The sequence below is a fragment of the Chelonoidis abingdonii genome, chromosome 5 (genome assembly GCF_003597395.2).
Source record: "Chelonoidis abingdonii isolate Lonesome George chromosome 5, CheloAbing_2.0, whole genome shotgun sequence".
Lineage (NCBI taxonomy): Eukaryota > Metazoa > Chordata > Testudines > Testudinidae > Chelonoidis > Chelonoidis abingdonii.
This window is the reverse complement of record NC_133773.1, coordinates 322831-341237: the sequence shown is the minus strand read 5'-3', so window position 1 is coordinate 341237 and position 18407 is coordinate 322831. Positions and strand designations below refer to the sequence as shown.

At 49.6% G+C, this 18407-nt stretch overlaps 1 protein-coding gene across 5 annotated transcripts in view; it reads right to left on the bottom strand.

The window, feature by feature from the left end:
• LOC116830961 (class I histocompatibility antigen, F10 alpha chain-like) overlaps positions 1 to 18407 on the bottom strand; it is a 54584-nt gene that overhangs the window by 5184 nt on the left and 30993 nt on the right. For 3 of the 5 annotated variants that reach the window (XM_075066014.1, XM_075066012.1, XM_075066015.1), the window contains exons 3-6: positions 8476 to 8751; positions 7545 to 7820; positions 5139 to 5240; positions 4747 to 4779 (exon numbers count right to left, since the gene is read on the bottom strand). In XM_075066014.1, coding sequence (XP_074922115.1) covers positions 4747 to 4779; positions 5139 to 5240; positions 7545 to 7820; positions 8476 to 8751 — 687 coding nt within the window. Of the gene's footprint in view, positions 1 to 1378; positions 1421 to 4746; positions 4780 to 5138; positions 5241 to 7544; positions 7821 to 8475; positions 8752 to 9013; positions 9128 to 18407 lie in introns of those variants that run through there. The other 2 variants (XM_075066013.1, XM_075066016.1) reach the window with 2 other exon arrangements.

Below are 18407 nucleotides of genomic sequence, written 5' to 3'. Positions count from 1 at the left end.
TGCCAAATTGATTCCTGACTGACTGGTAGCTGTCTGGCGTTGCAAACTTCCACAGGGCTATCACCACTCACTCCTCAACTGAGAAGGCTGCTCTCATCTTGGTATTATGGCGCTTCAGGGCAGGGGAAAACAAGTCATAAAGTTTCATTAAAGTGCTCTTAACGCATGCAAAAGTTATGCAGCCACTGGGACTCGTCCCGGACCTGCAACAGTATGCGGTCCCACCAGTCTATGCTTGTTTTCTGGGCCCAGAATCGGCGTTCCACGGCTATAACCTGCCCCATTAACAGCAGGATCTCCAAAGTGCCGGGGCCCGCGGTTTGAGAGAATTCTGTGTCCATGTCCTCATCACTCTCATCACCACGCTGCCGTAGCCGCCATCTCCTCGCCTGGTTTTTCAGGTCCTGGTTGAGCATAAACTGCACAACAATGCACGAGGTGTTTATAATGTTCATGACCACTGTCTTGAGCTGAGCGGGCTCCATGCTTGCCATGGTATGGCGTCTGCACAATTCATGCAGAAAAAAAGGTGCAAAATGTTTGTCTGCCGTTGCTTTCATATAGGGAGGGGTGAGACTGAACCCAGAACCACCCATGACAATGTTTTTGGCCCCATCAGGCATTGGGATCTCAACCCAGAATTCCAAAGGGCAGGGGAGACTGCGGGAACTATGGGATAGCTACCCACAGTGCAACGCTCCGGAAGTCAATGCAAGCCTCGGTACATGGATGCACACCACTGAATCAATGTGTTTAGTATGGCCATATGCACTCGACTTTACACAATCAGTCGCCAAAAATCGAATTCTGTAAATTCGGAGTAATCCCGTACTGTAGCCATACCCTATTAAAGGGAACGTGCCATAGTGTTTTGCAATGACAGTGCACACTGCTGTGGGATGGTCGCCCTATTGGCTGCAGAGTTCAGTGGACAAAATTTCTAACCTTGCTGACAAAGCTTTCAGCTCCAGTGTCAGAGAAACTGTGTTCCTGGAGCCTGAGGTGCTGGGCTCTCTCCCTCCTGCTTCCTCCCTGCAGTTTCACTGCAGACTGTTCTCTGAAGCAGTTGGATTTATCATTACAAATCTCAGCCAATGCTGTAACAGCAGCCACAGAAAAATCCCTCTCACTAATCTTTCACACATAAATTCATCTCAGAGAAAACAAGGGGGATTTGGCTGCAAACCTGTTCCTGCACCCCCAGTGTGAATAAAAGGGAAATAAGAGATCCAGAACTCCCCTGTTCTGCTGCTTGGGGCTGGTTTGCTAGAGGGGACGGGCCACTGAGACTCAGGGTCCAATGACTTGAACTCAGTGTCTCTCTCCAGAGGCCTCAGTGAGAGCAGTGAACCCCTAGACTAGAGCCCCCCTCACCCACCCTTGGCAGAGACGTCAGAGTCACTAGATCCTTGGTCATTTCCTGTGCAGAGGAGGAGGAGGAGAAGAGAGAGTATTTTAGCATCTCTCACAAGGCAGGTTTCAGCGTAGTTAGTAGATACAGGGACTCTTATCCAAAGAGAACAGTCATCACCTGACTCTCCCCTAGCAGTGAGGTGGTAGGTGCGCAGATCACTCTACAGTGCAGCTGCCCTGGATTTCCATTATTCACACGCAGAAAACGTTACCATTGTAGGGGGTCAACACTGCTTTGTGCTCTTCATGCTTCTTCAAAATGGGAGCACCGAATACTCAGCATTCAATGGCTAGCAAAGTAGGAGATGCTGGGCTAAGGATACTCCTGCCAAACAACCTCAATTCCGCTCCCTTCGGTCTGGCCCAGAGGGGTCCCTCAAGCAGACCACAGACTTCACCCTCCCCCCCTGCCTACCGACAGCAATTCCCGCCTTAATCAACGGCACTGCACAGAGCAGCGTGGACGGTATGAAGAGGAATGCTGATTTGGGGAGGTGCTGGGCACACAGACAAGGCCAAGTTTGGTTTGGCCTGGTGCTGTTCTACTTCCTGTTCCTGTTCCCAGACCCAATGGGGCAGAGTTCGAGTTGTGCGGGAAGCATCGTTCTACCTCTGCATATCCTGGTTTGCCAACCTTTGACTTCTGGGAATTAAACACACTGTACCAAAGGGGCGTGGCCTCCCTCAGAGATGGAGAGTGAGGGAGGGCCAGACCTCGGCAGCCAAGCCAGAAGTGGAAGGCAGGACAGGAACTGGACATATAACAGGTGAGCCCTGCAGCTCAGCTGAGCAGGAGTTGCTGAAGAAGTCACACGCTTCCAGCCCGCTGCTGGAGTCCTTGGAAGACTTCTGGTATCTTGGGTGTGTCCTTGGGACAGCAGAACTGCCAGACATGCCCGACGCTGAGGACCTGCTGGGATTGCCACTGGCAGTGTGCACCGCGGGGAAACAGAGGACAACTCCGGGGTTCAGCTACACACAGAGGGGAGGGAAGGAAGTAGCCGAGGGGCAGCAACTACTGTCCAGCTACGTTGCTGGCAGGCACTAGGTCAGTGTGCTGTGGCTGGATCCCCACTTACCCAGTTCATGATCCAAGAAATGGTAGGAGGGAGAACAGCACAATAAAGCCAATGGATTTCAAGAAGGCAGACTTTAGCAAACTCAGGAAGTTGGTAGGCAAGATCCCATAGTAACAGGGCTGTACAGCCCTAAGGGAGTGCAGGGCCCGGGACAATCCCCACTCCACCCCAGACAATAACAGAAAATATGGAAATGGCAGAAGTGCTAAATTACTTTTCTGTTTCGGTTTTCAACAAAAAGTTTCATAGTGATTGGACGTCTAATGTAGTGAATGCCAATGAAAATGAGTTAGAATCTGGGGCTAAGATAGGGAAAGAACAAGTTAAACATGATTTAGACAAGTTAGATATCTTCAAGTTGCCAGGACCTGATGAAATGCATCCTAGAACACTCAAAGAGCTGACTGTGGAGACATCTGAGCCATTAGCAATTATCTTGGAACAGTCATGGAAGACAGGGGAGATTCCAGACGACTGTAAGAGGGCAAATATAGTACCAGCCTATAGATAAGGACAGCCTGGGGAATTACAGACCTGTCAGCTTCACTTCAGTTCCCAGAAAGATAATGGAGCAAATAATTAAGCAATCAGTTTGCAAACACCTAGAAGATAATAAGGTGATAAGTAACATGGATTTGTCAAGATCAAATTGCCTCAAACCAACCTGATAGCTTTCTGTGACAGGAAAACCTTGTTGATGGGGGAGAAGTGGTAGATGTGATATATCTTGACTTTAGTATGGTCTTGTCTACACTTGCACTTTAGAGTTCTGACATTTTCTTGCTCAGGGGTGGGAAAAAACACCCCCGAGTGATGCAAGTTTCAGCGCTGTAAAGTGCCAGTGTAATCACAAAACCAGCGCTGGGAGCCATGCTCCCAGTGCCCCTCGTGGGGGTGGCTTTTTTAGAGAGCTGCGAGAGCTCTCTCCTAGTGCTGGTGCCACGATTACACGCTGGTGCCACAGCAGTGCTTTAACGTTGCTAATGTAGACAAAGCCTATGACTTTTAAAACTGTCTCACATGACTGGCTCATAAACTAGGGAAATACAGCCTAGGTGGAGCTACGATAAAGGTGGTTGCAGAACTGGCTGGAAAACCACTCCTAGAGAGTAGTTATCAGTGGTTCAGTGTCAGCCTGAAAGGGCATAACGAGTGGGGTCCCACAAAGATCAGTTCTGGGTCCAGTTCTATTCAATATCTTCATCAATGATTTAGATGATGACATAGAGAGTACACTTCTAAAGTTTCTGGAGATACTAAGCAGGAAGTGGTTGCAAGTGCTTTGGAGGACAGGATTCTAATTCAAAATTATTTGAATAAACTGGAGAAAAGGTCTGAAGTAAATAGGATGAAATTCAATAAGGACAAATGCAAAGTACTCCACTCAGGAAGGAACAATCAGCTGCACACATACAAAATGGGAAATGATTGCCAAGGAAGGAGTACTGCAGAAAGGGATCTGGGGGTCAAAGCGGATCACAAGCTAAATATGAGTCAACAGTGTAACACTGCTGCAGAAAAAGCAAACATCATTCTGGGACTTATCAGTAGGAATGTTGAAAGCAAGACACGAGAAGTAATTCTTTCACTCTACTCTGTGCTGAAAAGGCCTTAGCTGGAGTATTGTGTCCAGTTCTGGGCACCATATTTCAGGAAGGATAGTGGACAAATTGGAGAAAGTCCAGAGAAGAGCAACAAAAATGATTAATGGTCTAAAAACATGAGAGAAGATTGAAAGAACTGGGTTAGTTTAGTCTCCAGAAGAGAAGACTGAGGGGACATGATAATAGTTTCCAAGTGCATAAAAGGTTGTTACAAGGAGGAGGGAGAAAAATTGTTTTCGTCATCCTCTGAGGTTAGGACAAGAAGCAATGGGCTTAAATTGCAGCAAGGGAGATTTAGTTGGGTAGTTAGGCACTGGAACAAATTGCTTAGGGAGGTTGTGGAATCTCCATCACTGGAGGATTTGAAGAGCAGGTTAGACAAATACTTGTCAGGGATGGTCTAGAGATGAAACTTAGTCCTGCCCTGAGTGCAGGGGATTGGACTAGATGACCTCTCGAAGTTCCTTCCAGTCCTATGATTGTATGGTACTAGAGCAATAGTTGGAGATTTCCCTAAAATCTACATTGTAGACAAGGTCTATGAGCGGAAGCGGGGATCTCCTGTCAGCGGCTCAAGGCTAAAATCCACAAGCAAATACTGATGGTTGTTCAGCCACTTGAAAAGAGGCGACAGGTCTCTTGTCACTTACCCTGAGCTACAGCGTAGCCATCTCCCTTCCTCCCTGCAGAGAAAAGGCAATTTCAGTGAATTCAACTCCCAAGGTAGGAACCGACTCCGATCTGTGTACACAGCTCAGAAACAAGGCCCCTGGCTCAGCACAGCCCCCTGGCGCTCAGTAATGGACTCAAGGTCCCAGGTGCTCTTGATCGGCAGGAAAGAAAGACACAAAGTGGCAGTTTCCAAAGATCTCAGCCCACTGGCTGCTGAGCTCCTTGGAAAACGTAGCCTAATATAAACTGTAACCCACACCTAGTTTCTGGGTCTGACCCTCCAGCAGCTCCCATGGGGATCATTAGCTCAGTCCCACAGCGGGGTAAGGCCCGGCAAGTCCAGGGAATCCCCCCATCCCAGCCTCTTTACCTGGGCGTTTCTTTTTCCAGATGACTACTCCAATTGTAACACCAACCAGGATAACTGCAGTGATAACTCCAGCCACAATGGGAATCAGACTGTCATTTGGTGCTGAAATGGAATGGAGAGAATGATCAATGGGAAAAAATCCTACACCCTACTAGCCCCACCCTTTCATCCCACTGCAGGGATCAGTCAGTCAGCTCCCCAAGTTAGGACTGGGTCCTGCAACCCTCCACCCCTTCCAGGGAGCTCCACGTAGCCACCATGCACTACATCCCACCATAGGAAGTTCTGGACACGGCCTCTACCACTTCAATTCACAATAACTATGTAGCACTTAAAATAGAAGACTTTTGTAACATTAAGCAATCCTCAAACCTCTGTGTGGGGAAGGATGGATGTCAGTATCATACTGAAATTGGAGGAGAGAAAAGACTTGCACTGACTCGCTGTGTGACCTTTAGCAAGAGCCAAGAACTGAACCCAGGAGTCCTGGCTCCCAGCCCTTAACCCCCCTCCCGCTTTGATCATACTGACTTTCATGACTAATGGAACACAGTCCCATTGTGTGATTCTGGTGACAAACTGGAAACTGACCTCAAAGCTCTGGATTTCTCTGCCATTAGTGGACGAGACGCTGGATATGAGTCAACAGTGTGCCTTTGTTGCCAAGAAGGCTAACGACATTTTGGGTTGTATTAGAAGGGGCACTGCCAGATCGAGGGAAGTGATCATTCCCCTCTATTCAACATTGGTGAGGCCTCATCTGGAGTACTGTGTCCAGTTTTGGGCCCCACACTATAAAAAGGATGTGGAAAAATTGGAAAGAGTCCAGCAGAGGGCAACAAAAATGATCAGGGGGCTGGAACACATGACTTATGAGGAGAGGCTGAGAGAACTGGGATTATTTAGTCTGCAGAAGAGAAGAATGAGGGGGGATATGATAGCTGCTTTCAACTACCTGAAAGTGGGTTCCAAAACAGGATGGATATAGCCTGTTCTCAGTGGTAGCAGATGACAGAATAAGGAGTGATGGTCTCCAGTTCCAGTGGGGGAGGTTTAGGTTGCATATTAGGAAAAACTTTTTCACTAGGAGGGTGGTGAAGAACTGGAATGAGTTACCTAGGGAGGTGGTGGAATCTCCTTCCTTCGAGGTTTTTAAGGTCAGGCTTGACAAAGGCCTGTCTGAGATGATTTAGTTGGGGGTTGGTCCTGCTTTGAGCAGGGGGTTGGACTAGATGACCTCCTGAGGTCCCTTCCAACCCTGACATTCTATGATTCTATGATAATGGAGTTACAAACACAATGCGTGTTTTCTGAGGAGGCAGGAATTGAACAGGAGAGGATAGAGATATTTGAATACTGTTCTTGGTTTATATAAACCTGTTAAACCTCAAGTTCTCTATACACATTCAGTTTCACTAATCAGCTTTTCCTGTTGTCTGAAAGAGGCAAATAATAATACAGCAAAAAGAAAAATATTTCTAAGAGAATAAGGAAATGTGGTTTATGACACAAAAATTGGCAGGGGATGTGGTAGCAGGATTTTGATGTGAATGTTGACTAGATTTCCAGTGCAGGCTGCCCTTTTAGAAATGGTTTGCACTTCCAAATGCTGCATTTTTCCACATCCCAATTAACCAAGCAAAAAGATGGCTGGAAGGCAGCTCCACGTGTAAAAAAATACTTCCAAGACTTTCTTGTGCTAGGGGCATAGGAGACTCTCCCCGGTGATGCAGGGCACTAATCTGCCTCCTCGCTCCATTCCAAGACCACACCCTCTCTTCCAGGATCATTGCACACAGAAACAAGCTGCTCCTAAAATTAAACCTCTACCTCTGGCCACAAAGGCAAGAAAGAAGGGCCTCAGACCTGTGTTTCCGAGAACTTGCTGAAGTTAAGAATGGGCTGCAAGCTGAAGCAAGACAAATTCTGACTGTAAATAAGGGGCAGATTTGAGCTTCCCTTAGGAGAAATTCTCCATCCCTTGGAGACTTTATATCTGGAACAGGCATCTCTTTTTGAAGGATCAGCTCTAGTTTTCCCACAGGGTACCAGGTTGGTCCCTGGTGTGACTCCTTGCATGGGCTATGCAGGAGCTCAGACTGCTCTCTTCCAGCCTCAATGTCTCATTGTTAATCTTCTCCCTTCACAGACACTGTATTGCTGGGATGTATCCAACAGCCCCAGAGGCAGCAAACTGGAGAGCAAGACATGAGCCCCAGGCACTGTGGGACCCGACTCTAGCACAAGAACTTGACTGCGAGGGACAAGACCAAAGAGGACAGGGCCTCACAGACCCTCAGCAAATTCCAGCTTCAGCCTATAAATCCAAATGAGAATTTTTCTGGGGTTAAGTTTAATGGATTCCCCCTCTCCCACTAGGAAAACAGACAAACACACACTCCTTACCCCAGGGGACAGAGAATGGCTCTAACAGGCTTTCGTGCTCCACGTGACATGAATAATGGGCTTTGATCTTGGGATCAATCTCCATTGTCACCCAGGTCTGGTAGGTCCCATCCCCACTGGGTAGGATGCCTTCAGAGTAGGTCTCTTGCTGTCTGTTCTCCCCATTTTTCAGCCAGATCACGGTGATGTCCCGGGGGTAGAATCCACTGACCTTACAGGAGAGGGTGGTGAGGCCGTCATGAGATGATCTATCACTCACTCTAGCTGTTGGGCGCACTGGGAAAAGAAGAAACTGAAGTTAGCTGTTTTCAAGCTCTAATCCAGGCAGCCTTTGCTGGAGATTTGCAGCATGAAATTCTGAGACCCCAGCAGTGGGAGAGAGTGAAAGTCCATGAGACGGAATCCCTCTGACGAGAGAGAACCACCATGTTAGAGGATTTCTGTGCTGAATTCACAGCATCAGCAATGGTGAACCCCCAGTCCAGGTCCCTCACCAGATTCTATGAGTGCGGTAACCAGAAGCCTCTGCTCCCAGCAACAGTGACATGAGTACCTTAAATGGCTTCATTAAGCTCCAGATACAGGTGTCACAGATGTCAGCCCTTAATCACACGCTACGTTTGTGCTCATCTCCCATCACTCCCTGGATAAGAGCGAAGAATCTTGCCCTGGCCAGGGCTCAAAAAAATGAACTAGATAAACTAACCAATTAGAGATGGAAAAGACCATTAAACAAAAAAATGACACATGGTTATAAACTGCCCCTCAAACAAGCTAATACAGAGGAGTTGTTTCCCCAACCATCCCCGGTGCAGGGTTAGCTGAACAGCCCCCTACCCCGTTTCATTTCGGTTTTGGGGTTGGGGAATGGAGATGTAACTTGTAGTGTCCCCCCGGGGGGGGGGGGGGGGGGGCATGTCCCCCATCTTACCTTTCCTCTGCAGAGTCTCCTTCCCATACTCTAGAGCACTCCTTAGCCAGGAAACACATGTCTCCTCCAGGAAGTGTGTCCATCCTTGGTTGTCATCTACTTCAGCATGCCATCTCCTCTTGGTGATCTGAGCCCCAATATCTGCTGCTACCCATGTCATGGTCTCCTTATCGAAGGTAAGAAAGTCTCGTCCATCATATGAATCCTGGTAAAACCCCTGAATGATGCCATCTTCCCGGAGATCACATCCGAACATCGTCTGGATAATGTGAAACCCTGAAACACAGCTGAGGGTCAGCAGCAGCCTCTCTGAAAATCTCAGCAAGGCCGCACGGTAGGAAGCCCAGTAGTCCTTCTCCTTGCTACCAGGCCCTTCCTCCACTGAGAAATGGGGTTTCCCCTTATGCTGTGAGGTCCTATACACTCCCAGCTCCTTTCAGGAGGGAATCCAAATCCGCAGGGGGCACCCTCTCCACATGTGGGGTCTTGTACACTAAAGACCCCTCACTGCAAAGAGCTCACAACCTTCAAGGAGTACCTCACTGCTGCTGTTCTTGTATGCTCCCTGCAGGGGGTGCTGGGTGGCAGGACCCCAAAGGGAGTACTCCAGATATTGCAGGGGTCTAACCCCTGCAGTTCTCTTCTGCTCTCAGAGGATCCCCCCGCCTCAGTTCTGGTAATCAGGGTCATTCTGGACAAGAGAGAGAGTGCAGAGGGTCTGTACCCCACTATCTCCTGCTCTGGTTGTACTAATTTTGCAGGGTCCTGAGGGTGATTTGGTCCCCCACTTCCTCCATTCACACTACCCCATGTCCCTGCAGGGAGGGGGTATAGGAGGTCTGTCCTCCACACTAACCTCTGTTCTGGTTTAATGACCTCACAGAATCCCCAGGGTCACTCTGTTTCCTTGCCCCATCTTCCCCATGCCCCCAACTCAATCTAGGAATGGCAAAGAACCAACTTCGGATGCTTGGCCTCTTCTTCACGTGGTCACTGTCTCAAGATGATTCCCTGTAAGGATCAGGCCACTGACAGCCCTTAGTTCAGCTGGCCACCATTTTCCTACAGCCAGGCTAATCGTCACCATGGCCACCATCTCGCACACAACCAAGAGCAGATTCAGTTAATACAGCCACCCCTGGGCTGATAGGAGGCAGGGAGGGCGACTCAGGGTGGGGAAGGGCGGGAGATGTGGGGTTGGGGACAGGAAGGAGAGTTTAGAGGAGAGGGAGGGAGGCTGTGGTGAACAGAGAACACTGTGGGGATCATGAGGAAGACTGAAACGAGTGGGGAACAGATCAGACCCCTAGCAAACAGGCCAGAATGTGGGGGCACAAAAATAACCCACACAGGGTCCCAAATATTTTCACCACCACCCCCCGCATTAAATACATCAAGGTAAATGCCTAGATTTTCAGCAATGACTAGTGATTTTGGGTGCCCAACTGAGACTTTTTAAAGGGGACTGAGCAGAAAACGAGAGCTCCCGGCCTCCGAATACCAGACACCCAAATATCACTAATCACATTTGGAAACATGTAGGCCAAAGGATTAAAATACAATTTGGTGTCACAGCCATAGGTGAGAGCCAAGCCCACTAAGTTGTGTCCCTGAACTATGCCACAGGTTTGGACAAAAAACAGTTACTAACCTTCCTGTAATGGTTGTTCTTAGAGGCATGTTGCACACGTCCATTCCACGCTAGGTATGCGTGCACTGCACACAGTCACCATAAATTTTTCCCTCAGTGATACCCAACAGGCTTGATCTACTGCCCTCTGGTACCATGCGCTTATGCTGCAGTGTGAGGGGACTGGTTGACTCTGCACTGTCTCAGTTCTTTCTTGCCAGCAATTCCAACGGAGGAGGACGACAGTGGCTCATAGAATCGACATGTGCAACATGTCTCAAAGAACAAGAGAGTTACAGAAAGGTTAGTAACCATTTTTTCTTCTTCAAATGCTTGCACATATCCATTCCATGTTCAATGACTTCCATTCAGCACCGTAAGAGGTGGGCTTGGAGTTCATGGACACATGGATTACAACACTGCCCAACCAAACCCAGTGCACCTCTAGCCTTCTGGGTGATAGCATAGTTGGTAGAAAAAGTATATACTGATGCCCAGGTCACTACTCTGCAAATGTCCCTGGATCAGGCCTGGGCCATGAACACCACTGAGGAACCTTGTGCTCTCATAGAAAGGTCTCTCAGGGAGGCAGATGGTGGGACACCTGCCTGCTCACAGCACATGTGAATGCACAATGTGATCCACAATGAAATTCTCTGAGCCTTTCACCCTATCAGCTACTGCCACAAAGAGCTGTGTGGATTTATGGATCGACTTTCTATATAGTCCTTTCTATATAGAACACTAGGGTGCGCCTAACATCCAGAGTATGGAGATGTCATTTCTCCCTATTCTTGTGCAGCTTCAGGAAGAAAATGGGCAGGAAAATAGCCTGATTACAATGAAACTCCAAGACTACTTTTGGGAGGATCACAGGTGGGGGTGACGTTGTACCTTGTCGTTAAAGGACACTGTATATGGAGGTTTTGACATAAGAGCTCTAATCTCGGAGACCCTCCTGACTGAGATAATTGCTACCAGAAAGCCGACCTTCCAGGAAAGGTACAATAGAGGGCACAATGCCTGTGGCTCAAAGGGAGGCCCTGTGAGCTCTGACAGGACCAGGTTTAAGTCCCCCAGGGGGGTAGGTTCCCAGATTTGCAGGTAGAGCCTTTCAAAGTCCTTGAGGAAGGGAATGGACGTTTCATGTGAAAAAACTGATCGACCACCCAGCAGAGGGTAGAATGCGGAGATCGCGGCTGTGTGTGCCTGAACAGATGAAAATCACTAGACCTGGCTGTTTCCAGACTGTTCTGGAGTATCTGCTTCATCTGAGAGATGACTCAGTCGGCGAAAGGCAGGGGTGCTGGAACAGGGGGAACGAGGAGCCATGGCCCTGCCACTTTAGCAGCAGGTGAGAGCAGGGGGTGAGGGGGCAGAGCTTGAGGAGAAGAGGTGGAGCGGGGAGAGAGACATCAGGGAAGAGGTGGAGTCATAGTTTTAGCACTGGTGGCCCCCCACTCAGGGAGACTCTGGCACCCTGGTGAGAGGCCTTGCTAGGCAGACAAAATGGAGAAACGTTTCCATGTGGCGAGGTAAGTAACTTTGGTAGATTGTTTCCTACTGTCTAGCAAGACCTAGCAGACCTGCTCCAAACAGGCCAGTTCTGCAGGTTTAACCATGGAGCTGTCAGGCAGATGGAGCATTTGGCCATGATCTTGCAACATCAGGTCTGGAAGCGGAGGGAGCGGGATTGGAGTTGCTACCAACGGGTCTAGAAATAACCCAAACTAGTGCTGACCTGGCCAGGCTGAGGCTATGAGAATAACCTGCGCCCTTGACCTTCAGCAAGACCTTGTGCACAAAAGGAATGGAGGGAAAGGCACAGAAGAGGTGCTTTCTCCAAGGGAGTAAGAAAGCATCTGTGAGAGAACCTGGGTTGCAGTCACATAGACACCAGAACTGTTGACACTTCCTGTTCTGTCTGGTTGTGAACAGGTCTACAAGGGGAATACCTCACCACTGGAAAACGGTCCTTGCTATGTCGGGACATAGGGACCATTCGCGGTGAGAAGAGCTGATCTGCCAGCTCATTCTGGGCTCCCGAAAGGTGAGAAGCTTCAAGGTGGATCGAGAGCTTTACGCAGAGCTCCCACAAGCAAATGGCCTCCTGACACAGGGGGGAGAAGAGCGGGCAGCTCTCTGCCTGTTGATGTAAGACACGGCTGCCATACTGTCTGTAAGAACTCGCACCACCTTGCTTGTGATGGGGGGTAACAACACCTGACATGCTAGGCGGACCACCCTGAGCTCTCTGACGTTTATCCGTAGCAAGAGTTCCTGCTGGGACCACTGACCTTGTGTCCTGAGGTGCCTGAGATGGGCAGACTCTGTGAGCACCGAGTCCAAATGATGGCTGTTTAACCAGTACACCGAGGCCAGCCAAGTCTGAGGTGCAGCCTTGCATACCACACCACGTATATGTACAGCCTGAGCGGTCCTTGACCTGTGGTGACACTGACTGGAAGTGGGCTTCTGGAAGAAAGGCCCGGGCCTGGGTACAATCGAGCACTGCTCTGATAAACACTATCCTCTGAGCCAGGAGGAGTGTTGACTTCTGCTCGTTTATCTGCAGGTTCAGTACTCGAAAGGTTGGTTGGACGAGGTGGTTCTGGCTTTCACCTTGACCAGTCCTTAGTCCTTGACCAGCCAGTCACTGGATATGGATATACCTGCACCCCTCACCTTCTCAGGAAGGCTGCCACTATTACCAGGCATTTCATAAAGACCCATTTGGCTGCTGACAGGCTGAATGGGAGGACGGTAAACTGGAAATGAGTCTGGTTCACAACAATCCCGAGAAACCTTCTGTGGCCTCAGAAAATAGAGATGTGGAAATAGGCACCTTTCAAATCAAGGGTGGCATACCAGTCCCCTCCATCCAGGGAAGGAATGATGGAGGCCAGGGAGACCATGCGGAAGTTCAACTTTTTGAAGTAACAGTTGAGGCATTGCAGGTCTAGAATGGGTTGGAGATGTCCTTTGGCTTTCAAGATTAAGAAATAAGGGGAGTAAAACCCTTTCCCTCTTAAGTTTCAAGGCACTTCCTCCAGGGCTCCTCCACAGAGAAAGACTTGCACCTCCTGGGCTAAAAAGTTGCTCATGAGAAGGGTCCCTGAAGATGGACGGTGATGGGGTGTAGGAGGGAGGCATGGAACCCACTGAAGCGTATAACCCTCCTCCACCATACTCAGCACACAATGGTCTGTGATGATAAGGGACCTACTGAGCCGAAGCCAGAGAGATGGTCCAAAAACAAAATGGGGCCAGGATCCGGTATGGGGACTGGTATAACGCCTTCGGGTGCCGAGTCAAAAGTTCCTCTTGGAGCCCCCTGAGTATCTGGGAGGGCCAGCCAGTGAGGCTGAGGCAGAGGGGCGGCAGCTGTCTGCACCTATAACTTCTGTTCTGTTTTTTGAACAGGTCCTGACAATGTGGTGGGCCTGGGAAGTGGGCAGACTGCTGGGGCTTGAAATGTTTCCTCAAAGGCACTGGGGCAGAGAGATTCACGGACTTGAGGGCGGCTTTGGAGGCCTTTAGGCTGTGCAGTCTGGCATCTGTTAGCTCTGAGAAGAGCAAAGTTCCTTCCAACCGAAGGGCTTGAAGAGACTGCTGGACCATTGCCTGTAGGCCAGAGGACTGAAGCCAGGAGACCCTTTGCGTGGCTGCTGCTGATGCAATAGTCCCAGCCACCACATCCACTGTGTCAAGGGTGGCTTGTAGGGAAGCCCTGGCCTCTGCTGTCCCTTCCATCAGATCAACTACCTCCTGCCTGAGATTGAGAGGCAGAGCTATCTCTGATGGGGCCATTGCTGCCCAGATGGTGACCAGGCTGTTCAAGGACTTTTTAACTACCTCCACTTCCAGCCCCAAGTTTGAGGCCACTTTCTTCCATAACTTCTGGTGAGCCTTGAAGTGTCCTGGGGCAGCAAAACACCCATCCCTGCCTCTTCTGGGCTGGGGGGAGGGGGTGAAGCAGCCTGCACCAGCATGGGACCTTCCTCCTCTCTTTTTGCACCAACCGGATCCCATAGCTCCAGATTCTGAGAGTCGGTATCTGGTTTGGTATCATAGTCCAGGTTGGGAGCTGTTTGATGTAACAGAGGAATCCTTCTCTCAGACACCACTGAGTAGGAGTGCGTAGACGGGGGGCTAGGCAGTGGAGAAAAACTCCATGGGGTCCAAAAAGGTCATTGCATCACATGACCATTGCCCATTGTGCGGGCGCTTGGAGGAACCCCCATCCTGGGATCCACCATTGCATGGGACTGATTGGTGGGATACTGGTACCAGTCCCTTGGCTGGATGCAAGATTCAGTCTTGTGGGGACCACAGTGCTGTGGTACCTGTTGGCTCCAAGAGATGGTGCTGAGGATCCAGGGATCGGTGCCGAGATGGGGAAGCCTGCTTCAACATAAGCAGAGAGGGTTTCCTTCTAGACAGTGCCTAGGGGCCTGGTACCAAACGGGAGCTCAGGGAAACATGCTCCCTTCTTGTTTCCATCACTGTTCTTATACCGCCGGCAATGGTGGTACCGCAAGTGCCGATAAGTCGCTGGCCACAACAAATGCCTCTGGGATGGATGGCACCGCAACACTGCTGGTGCCTCACTGCCCCTCTGGTGCCGGCAGCTGGTCTGGTACTGGACTCAATAGAGCCTGTGAACAAGGCGGAGACGACGGTATCGGCTGCGGAGCGGGGCAGAGGAGTGGCCAGACACAGGTCGCACTCCCCTGTGCTCCCCATGATTGTCCATTCTTAGAGATGGGGAACCTCTCAGACAGCTGCTTCTTAGGTTTCCTTCTTGCCCCCAGGCATGGGGAACGGTGCCAGGAGTCCCATAAGGAAGCTCTCTGCAGCAGCTCTTCGTACCAACACTGAGGTACACGGTGCCAAGTCTGACTGGCTCTGTTCCAAAGAAGGTTTGAGCACCACTTCCATCAGAAGGGACTTCGGCCTGGCCTCCTTGTCCTTTTTCATATGTGGACTCAACTGGTGGCAGAGCTGACAGAGATCTGCAATAGGAGTCTCACCCAAGCTCTTTAGACAGCTAGAGTGCAGGTCACTCAAAGGCATGGGCTTGCTGCAGAAGGCACCACATTTGAAGCCTGGAGACCGAGGCATGCCCAGGAGCAGAAGAATCTCTGCTACGAGAGTCCAACTAACTATTTATACGAATCAACTAATGTCAAAAAGTGAGAAAACAACTGAGGGGAAAAGGGATGGAATAACAAGAGAACCACTGAGACTCTTGAGAGGTGCGGGGCGGTTGGTCACAGAACATGCAGAGATCCCAAGCCAGGCTGTAATAAGCCTCCTGTCCCAAATCTGGACCTTAGCGTCCAAAATCTGGGTGCTTAGCATGAACCTCCAAGCTTAATTACCAGCTTGGATCTTATCTCGCTGCCACCAATCAGGATTCTGAGTACCTGATAAACTCTCCCGGGTCTCCCCCAAACCTTTCCCTGGGGGCACCCCCAAGACCCAGAAGCTCTGAGTCTTACCGGCAAGGGAAGTACTCCACTTCCCTTCCCCCTCCCTCTCTCACCCAGACTTTCCTCTCTGGGCTAACCTGGGAGAGCTGATGCAATCTCTTTACATCACAATACCCAGAAGCATGTCTCCTTTATTCCAAGAGACCACCCCAAAATACAAGGAACAGAGATGATCCTACTAAATCTCTTCCCCCTCCCACCAAACTCTCGCGGTGCTGCATTTTTACGCCTCCGTAGATCTAACTACAAAGAGATCCCCTGCCCTTGTTCCTTGAACCTACCCAGAGAGAAACTCAAACAAGTCTTAAAAAGAAATTTTATATAAAAAGAAAGAAAATACATAAGAATATAAACTCTGCATTCAAGAGACAATACCAGGGCTATTGCTTATAAGAAAATAGGAATAAACAGTCTGATTCAAAAGATATCAATTTAAACCATTCTAGCAAATTCCAACACGTAAATACAAAACAAACAATAAAAGCCTATTGTTTTGCTAACTTGTACTTCAACTGGAACAGAAGGTAGAAAGAAGCTTGGAGATAGAAAAAAAGCTCTTCCCTCATAGCCGAGAGAAAACAAACAGATAGAACAAAGACAAACACACCCAGAAGTTCCTCCTTCACTTTGAAAAAATCCGGTTTCCTGATTGGTCCTGGTCAGGTGTTTGGTTCCCTTTGTTAACCCTTTACAGGTAAAAGAAACGTTAACCCTTAGCTATCTGTTTATGACACAGGCGCCCAAGAGCAGTGGGGTGGGTCAGGTCACCCTATCCACCCCTCTTCTCCTCCGAACTGCACTGCAACAGAGATGAGCGGGGTGGGCACGTAGATGGAATCTCAGAGGGACCAGACCCCGAACTCCCCCATGTGCGTGTTGGGGGCAGATGCAGCTAGAGAGGGTGCATAAACAGATAGTTAAGGGTTAATGCCTCTTTATCTGTAAAGGGTTAAGAAGTTCACCTAGCCTAGCTGACACCTGACCAGAGGAACCAATGGGGGAACAAGATAGTTCAAAAGGAAGGAGGGAAGTTTCCTTTGTTTAGTCATTTTCAACCGAGTGAAAAAGGTCAAGGAACCAGCCTCTTATCAGACTAGTAAGTTTTTAGAAAGGGATAAATAGGTTTTTATGTTTATTTTCTTTGTAACTTGTCTTGGTGCCATAAGGGAATTATCAAATTTGGGTATTCCTTGTGTGTATTGAAGTTTTGCCCAGAAGAACATCCTCTGTGTTTGGAATTCTGTTATGTGTGAGAGTAGCTGGTATGCTAATCTCTCCCAGAGGGTTTTCTTTTACTTTCTTTTTTTTTAATTAAACCTTTTTCTTAATACCTGATTGATTTTTCCTTGTTTTTAGATCCAAGGGGGTTGGATCTGGATCCACCAGGAGTTGGTGGGAGAAAGGAGGGGGGATGGTTAATTTCTCCTTATTTTAAGATCCAAGGGGTTTGGATCTAGGTTCACCAGGAAATTGGTGAAGTCTCTCAAGACTATCGAGGGAAGAAAAGTAGTGCTTGGGGGCGGTGGCAGCCAGACCAGACCTAAGCTGGTAAGTAAGCTTAGAAGTGTCCATGCAGGTCCCCACATCTGTACCCTAAAGTTCAGAGTCGGGAAGGAACCTTGACAGAGGGGAACACTGTTGGTAGCCAAGATGGAGGACTCAGGACAGTCTCTGGTGAGTTGGCAGCCCCAGGATTGTGAGGAGCGGGTAAATGGGGGGAGGAGGGCAGGAAGGGGCAGTCGGGACAGTGACTAGGGACGGGGCAGTGAGGACAGAAGAGCAGCTCCCCAGCGCAGGGTTAGGAGCAGGCGAGCAGAGCCTCTCTCAGCAGTGGGGAGGCCAGTGTCCGTGTGAGCAGGTCAGGTTGGACGGACTCAGCGGCAGTGAATCAATGGGCGAGACTAGTCAGGAGAGGGTTAAACTAGCTACAGAAGGGGCAGGCAGGGGGGTAGACAGCTGGCAACCCTCTGCCCTGTCGCTTAGTCCTGGGGCAGGGCTACCAGGAACCCAGGTGTCCAGGGCAGGACAGGAATTAGTTCTCCTTGCTGCTCTCTCAGCGCTGGGAGCCAGGAGGGACTGTGGCTGCTACAACAAGGGGCTGGGGACACTCCTGGGTGAGCACCAATGTGACAGGCCAGTACCACTGACACGGGGAAATCAAGGATTGTCACTCGCCAGTCCCCTGTCAGGAAGAGCAGAGCAATTACATCAGAGAGACCCTCACCTGCCAGGGACAGTTCAGCAGCGCCAGGCACTGAACGCTTTCGGATCATCACCGAGCTAAGTGAGACAGCACAATCAGGGGCCTGGCCAGGTGGCTACAGCCCCCACATCAGAGACTGAGCAGGAAGAACGTCTCTTTACACATCTGTCGATCGTGTGCAGGGGAACCTGCATGACCCTGGGGGCTGCAACTGCGGGACATGTGCTGGGGTTTTGCTTCCAGGAATAAGGAAGCCCGGGAGTCTCAGCACATTGCAGAGGCTGATTATCTAACTAACTCTCCAGCTCAAGTTAATATCAGACTCTCCCTGTGTGGAGTCTGATCTTCGATAAACTCACTCTGGAAATGAGACAAAGCGAACAATGAAGGAGACTCACCAGTGAGCAGCTTCTCCCCAGGGCTGGAGTGAATGGAGCACTGCCTGCTCCTGTGACTTTGCTGTGTGCCTCATGATAGCAGATGATTTTATTAAATCCCCGGTTCCTGGATTCATGGGATTAGAGGAGAGTCTCAGCTCTCTTTTTTTACAGCAGTAACTTCTAGTCCTTCTAAGAGCAGGGAAAAGCCTGGAAATGTGTCCCTG